Raw genomic sequence first — 6,315 nt, 5'->3', positions numbered from 1 at the left:
AGCCTGGGGCAAAATGTTAAGTTTTAATGTAATATAATGTTGAACAGACTTAATATTGGTTCTTAAGGATTGTTCAGCGTGTCTAAGTTGTGAAGTGCTAACAATAATCATGTCTATCTGAAAACTTCAAAGAAATGGGTCTGGTGGCCAAGTTGACAGGGGCTGGACTGTAATAGTTGATACACTATGTCAACTTGAGAAGCTTAACTAACTCAGCAGAGTGCCAGGGTCCTCACTTTGTAAACATCCCCATTTTGTGCAAGAGGGCAGGAAGAGGGTGTGAGTGCTACACCTGCCCCAGTGGGTGGTAGCCTGCTTACAATATAAGGAAGAGGCTTGCTCTCTACCCTTTTGCTGTGTTCTGCTGTCCTGAACTACTGTCCTTATGCCATGCCACCCTGCCTTACAGCCATCCAATGATGGACTAAAAACTTTCACAACTGTGAGCTAAATAAATCTTTTCCTCTTTAACTTTGGGCCCTGCGTGTTTTGTCCCAGCAATGAGAGCAAAAAGTAATTAACACACCTGCGTGCCAGGGTAGACTAACTGCACGCTGGGAAGGAAAATGCATTTTCAGATGACACAGTCACTATTCCACCAGGCAAGAAACACAGTGGGGGTGAAGTTTTTTTGCCTTAGAGGTAATAATTTAATGAAAAATTTCATATTCCATCATTCTAATGAAAAATTTCAATTATTTCTACAAATGCAAATTACCAAATTGTTATTTTTGCAGAAAAGTGGCAAAAGCTAATTTCTGGAGATCGTGTCACTTTTTGAGACATGTCCACAGTGTATGTTTGCAGTCTGAGTAGCTGGTAGGAGACAAGGCATGGCTGTAATCTTTTATTCACTCTACCACATAGAGTGAGGATAAAAAGTATCAAAAGTGTGACATAAAAGGGTAAAAATATGAGCATTTCCAGGTGATGCCTCTAACTGAGCATTCACAATATCTGTAGGGGAAACCATCACCATAAAAGGTTTCTATGTTTAGATTCCCAATGATGCTGATCACTTCCTAGAAAAAAATGTCAAAAAACTGACTGTAAATTTCCTCAGTTTTCTTAAAAAGTATTTATTTTTTACGTGAGGACAGAATCAGGCAAAGACGTTTACAAAAAAAGATTCCATATATAAAGAAATACCAAAATATTTTTGGTCATAATTTAGAAACAAAGTAGTCTGTAAAAAGATGTTTTCCCCAGTTCATCTCTTCCACAGAAGAGCACTGGTGCAGGCTCTCAAGTCCTTGACAACCTCAATAGGCCGCTGATACGTCTGACAAGAGCCTGTATGAAACTATAGCGAGATCGGACTTTTGAATATAATCTTTCAATGTCTAAAAGCTTCTTTTGTAGTGATTCTCCAAATACGTTGATGGCATCAGCCTGAAGCTAGAGGCAACACAGATAAGATTATTAGAATCGCTGTCTCAAATATCTTCTCTCTACAGCTTCCAACTTAAAATAGCTTTCTATTTTTATAATATGATCTTTCCAAAATAAAACACTTCTGGATTTCTGTCATATGGTACCACATTAATTACACATTCACATTTTCTACCTTAGAATTTTACGATTCTGGGGCCGGGGAGATAGCTAAGTAGAAAAAGTGCCTGCCTGGCAAGTGCAAGGTCCTGAGTTCAATCCCCAGTACCGCCAAAAAAAAAAGAAAAAAGAAAAAAATTTTATGATCCTTCTAGTGTTTTTTCCTCTTTCCTTTCTTGTATAAATGAATCTTTTAAATTACAATAATTACCAATACTGATACATTGACATATATGCAAAAAAATTCCAAAAGGGCCACATAAGTGAGTTAGGAAGTCAGGCATGGAGACAGACTTCTATTAATTCCAGTCCTCTGAGAGGCTGAGGCAAGAGGATAGCGAGCTCCTCAAAACCCAGACTGAACTACTAAGATCTTTCCTCACACACCTCCCCAAAAAAGGAAGAAAAAAGTTAAAGAGCAGGTGCCTTTGTGGGAAAAAGAAGGGACATTGAGGCAGGAGGACTATTGTAAGTTGTACATCAGCCTAAAACATAGTAATACAAGAAGAAGATAAAGATGAAGAAGAAAATAGGAGGAGGAGGAAGGGTGATGTGGGAGAGACATTTGCTTTCCACTTTATTTCGCAGTTAAAACATCTGTATGTATTTGTTTGTGAGAAATAACAACGGAGAGGCTGGGAAGATAGCTCAGTAGAATAAGCGCTTGCCTGGCAAACATAAGGACCTGAGTTCAATCCTCAGTTCCTCAAAAAAGAAAAAAAAGAAAGAAAGAAAGAAAGAAAAACAGAAATAGCAATGGGGCCTGGCATGGGGGAGCTGGTATGCACTTCACCATCTGTATTTCCAAGGAATACGTAGCTTTAGATTATCTTTTTGATGTCACACTGAAAGGGCAAAATTAAGTACAAAAGTAGATGAATCTACGTGCCTTTAATTTTGCACTAAAATCAGCAAGAATGAGATGATTCATTCCGTCTTTTTTTTTTTCTTCGTATTTTAGTAAGGGTCTATGGGGTCTCACTATGTAGATCCAACTCGTAGTGATTCTCCTGTGTTCAGCCTCCCAAAGCGCTGGGATTACAGGTGTGCGCCACCACACCCAATCTCAATCACCATCTCAGCACGCCCCGGGGGTAGGGCCAGCACAGCATGCTGGGGATCGAACCCTGGCAACTGTATTCGTTCTTTCTTTCCTTCTTTCTTTCTTTTGTGGAACCGGGGATTGAACTAAGGCCCTTGCGCTTGCCAAGGAAGCACTTATTCCACTGAGCCATCTCCCCGGCCCCTCATCTTCCATTTTTAAGGTTAGTTTTAAAACAGAAGAATCTAACTGGGACGATAGTCATTTATTAAACCTCTTCTGGACAATTTCTTCTTTGGCCACTTCTATACATGGCCTCAACCCTTGCTTCCTTTTATAAAGTCACTGAGAGGCAAATACAGGTAGGTCCAGGATGAATGTGTTGTCCAGGACACTTGAGGAGCTGGTCTAAGAGCTGCTGCACCTCTCTTTCTGTCTTAAGACTCAACTATCAGATTTAAGAAAGGCAGCAAATAGGGATTTGGGAAGAGGCCTCTCACATCATAACTAAAGACATCATGTCCCTAGAAGCAGATTTAGCTATACTCCAACATCCCTAATCCACACTCTCATACCTGCTTGGTTAGAAACAAGCCCTTGGTGCTGGAGAGATAGCTCAGTGTCACATTGTCTGTCTGGCAAGTGCAAGGTCCTGAGTTTAATTCTCATTTTTGAAAGAGAGAGAGAGAGAGAGAGAGAGAGAGAGAGAGAGAGAGAGAGAGAGAGAGACTGAGACTCTGAGACTCTTGCTACTACTTTAGCACTCTCATTTTTCCATTTCTAATACAGTGGAATTTTTCAATCTCATCCTAAATTATTCATGGAAAATTAAGTGTCCAGTGATACTTTGTGTCTAAAACTTCTGCAAAGTTTATGTACACACTGCTATAAATTGGGGGTGAATAGCCCGATATCCCTGTGTTATAAAGGCTTTGTTCCCACAGATGCCCTTAGGTCATGATGGATATGCTCTGAAGAGAGGACCCCAGGACCACGGATTTTCTCTCTTTTGCACCCTGCTCACCTGCATGTCCACCAGAGGCCCGGGGCCATGAGGCCAATTTGGGTGGGAACCTCAAAACCTGTCAACCAGAATAAATCTTTCCTCCTGATAAAATAATTATCTCAGGCATTTAATTATGATTATATAAAGTTGACTTAAAACACAGTCCATAACACCTAACAATTATGGTTCACTAACACTCACCACTGAGAACTTTACCTACATGAAATCTCACCTATCTCTGACAAGATCTTTCTGAGGTTGAATGATCATGTCTTAGATGAAGAAATGGAGGCTCAGAAATTAAGTTGTTCCAAGCCACCTAGCTGTTAAGGAGCCAAGTGAGAATGTATTTCAGATCTCTGTTACGCAACACTGAAAATGACAATCTTTCACACCACTGACTTGCCTTTTTACTTTAACAAGGAGAATATAGCCTTACCTGCTCTATATCGTGTTGGCTCACGACGGTTGGCCCAATTCTGAAGTCCAGACTGGCTTCTGAGGGGAAGGAATCTAGAGACAAGAGACACAGCCATCACATGAGCTCTGCAAGTCTGTCTCCAGAACAGTGGAAAAGAAAACCTGCCTAGCAGAGCAGCAGGCCAGGGAGAAGCAGTCCCGCCTGGGGACCCCATCTATCTGCAGCTCTCAGCCGCAGAGTCCTGCCTGGGGACCCCATCTATCTGCAGCTCTCAGCCACACAGGGTTCAGCAGGCTTCCTGGGGCCAGGCCCACGCTCTGACGCCTTCCTTCTGTTCCCACAATGAAGAGACCGAGACACCCAAGAGCTACACCGCCTCTCTGCAACGAGGCGTCACAGCCTCATGGCTGTCCTGCTGCTATGCTTCTAGAGAACTGCGTGACCAGGGGATGCCAGAGCAGTCAGCGCTTCACTGCAAGCAGGTGAAGAGCCACTAGGAGTTGGCTCTCAGACACTGTGGATAAAAACAGCTGGATGCAGTTGGCACACCTGTATTCCCAGCCATTGAAAAGGCTGAGGCAGGAAGACCACTTGAGTCCAGGAGTTCAATACCATGCTGGACAACATACCAGGACCTCATTGTCAAAATAAAGAACTAGTACTTCTTCAAGGTATTATAATACATCAGCATTTATGGTTCACTAATTTGCAGAATAAAGTTTACCTTGCAGTCTTCTGCTTTTAAATAAGGGTCTGGAGGCAAACAAGGAATCTTGGGAATTCATGGGTGAGCAGTGTAACAAGTAGTACTCCAGGTGGCGCCAAAGAACAAAGAGGCAGGTCTCTATGATAACTGCACTCCTGGTAAAGGACAGTAACCTCATGGTATGTCTCTACACCGCAGCTTCTGAGGAGCAGGAAAGGAAGAGGCTGCACTTCCACAGTGATGTAGCCCCCTGTAGCCTGTCAGACAGTGCAGTCTGAAGAGGAGCTTCCAGGGAGAGCAGCCAGGGACTGCGCAGGTAGCAGGCTGGGTATGCACTACCAGCCGGGAGTCCTCACCCCTGCCCTGACACAAAGGCTCTGTATATATGGTAACATTACTGGCTATGCAAAAGAAAATATTACAATTTGAAAATGTATCAGGCATTTACAGGAAAACAACAGTAATTATGTCCCCTCGCATCTAATTTTAGTCGTCAAATAATGTGACTGCCAGTAAACACTTCCTACGTTAAAAGGTCACCATCCAAGTCTACGCCTTCATAAAGGATACAACAACACAGGGAGAGTAGTTTGGCTCGATTGTTGATCAGCTTCACTAAGCAGCGTTTCGCCAGGACATATTTCTGGGCAGTGGAGATTTTATCAACACCAGCATGCATCACAGACTGACACAACTAGGAGGAAAAAAAAATTAGAATGACATAACCTGGAACAAATTTAACAAATTTGTCTACCATTAGCAGCTCACTGTGGTAAGTGCTATGGGAAGTACTCAAATTCAAATACCCTTGGGGACAAGACTGTCTTATTCACAGCAGTGTTCACCTTCTGTCCTGGAAGCACACACTTCCAACCTGTTGAGGGGCTTACCAGCCCAAAGCTCTTATAACAAAAAGAACAGAGCCTGCTTGTGCAAGCAGCAGGTGAAACAATGCCATGGGGCACTTCCCCGAAAGCCATCAGTCATCTTCTGACAAAAATGAAATGTGGATGTCTAGGGCAAAGCGAATAGGCAGCAATCAACCAAAGCTGCCCCTGGCGTACACATATGTTTGTGGACATGGACAGAAGGTGGACTGCAGCAGCTGCTGGAGCCCACATGCTGTGGGTATGACCGTGAGTCATCCTGCAGACCCGGCCCTGCACAGCACCAGGTTCTGCACCTACAGATGCAACCAACTCATGGGTCACATATTTTTAAAAAGAATTGTGCCCACACTCAAATTTTCCTGCATTATTCCCTAAAAATACAGCAGTAAACTAAGTAATCATTTAAGGTTCATAGGACAGGGCCAGCGAGATAGCGCAGCAGAATAAAGCATCTGCTTAGGAAAGCTTAGGCAAGTGCAGGGACCCCAGCACCACATGTCCCTCAACCCCGTCTCAGGACAGGCTGAGCCAGCCAGAGTCCAGGTGTAGTGGTGCATGCCTGTGATCCCACTGCTGGGGAGGCTGAAAGCAGGAGGATCACCACGAGTCCAAGCTGCGTAGTGAGACCCTGCAACAACCAAATACATTTAAAAAATTTAAAAAATGCTGCATATAAATTCTATATTGCTTTTTTTTTTT

General features: G+C 43.1%; 1 protein-coding gene across 2 annotated transcripts in view; it reads right to left on the bottom strand.

Annotated features, from left to right (window-relative positions):
- Positions 1 to 1,068: 1,068 nt before the first annotated feature.
- Positions 1,069 to 6,315, bottom strand: part of Nup205 (nucleoporin 205) — a 75,282-nt gene continuing 70,035 nt past the window's right edge. For both annotated transcript variants that reach the window (XM_004629857.2, XM_023713679.1), the window contains exons 40-43: positions 5,297 to 5,420; positions 4,745 to 4,873; positions 4,039 to 4,112; positions 1,069 to 1,398 (exon numbers count right to left, since the gene is read on the bottom strand). In XM_004629857.2, the coding sequence (XP_004629914.2) occupies positions 1,246 to 1,398; positions 4,039 to 4,112; positions 4,745 to 4,873; positions 5,297 to 5,420 (480 nt within the window). In that variant the 3' untranslated portion in view covers positions 1,069 to 1,245. The remainder of the gene's footprint in view (positions 1,399 to 4,038; positions 4,113 to 4,744; positions 4,874 to 5,296; positions 5,421 to 6,315) is intronic.

Source organism: Octodon degus, unplaced genomic scaffold, assembly GCF_000260255.1.
Source record: "Octodon degus isolate 3935 unplaced genomic scaffold, OctDeg1.0 scaffold00032, whole genome shotgun sequence".
NCBI lineage: Eukaryota > Metazoa > Chordata > Mammalia > Rodentia > Octodontidae > Octodon > Octodon degus.
Note: the sequence above shows the minus strand (reverse complement) of the source record. Positions and strands in the feature narration are given on the sequence as shown.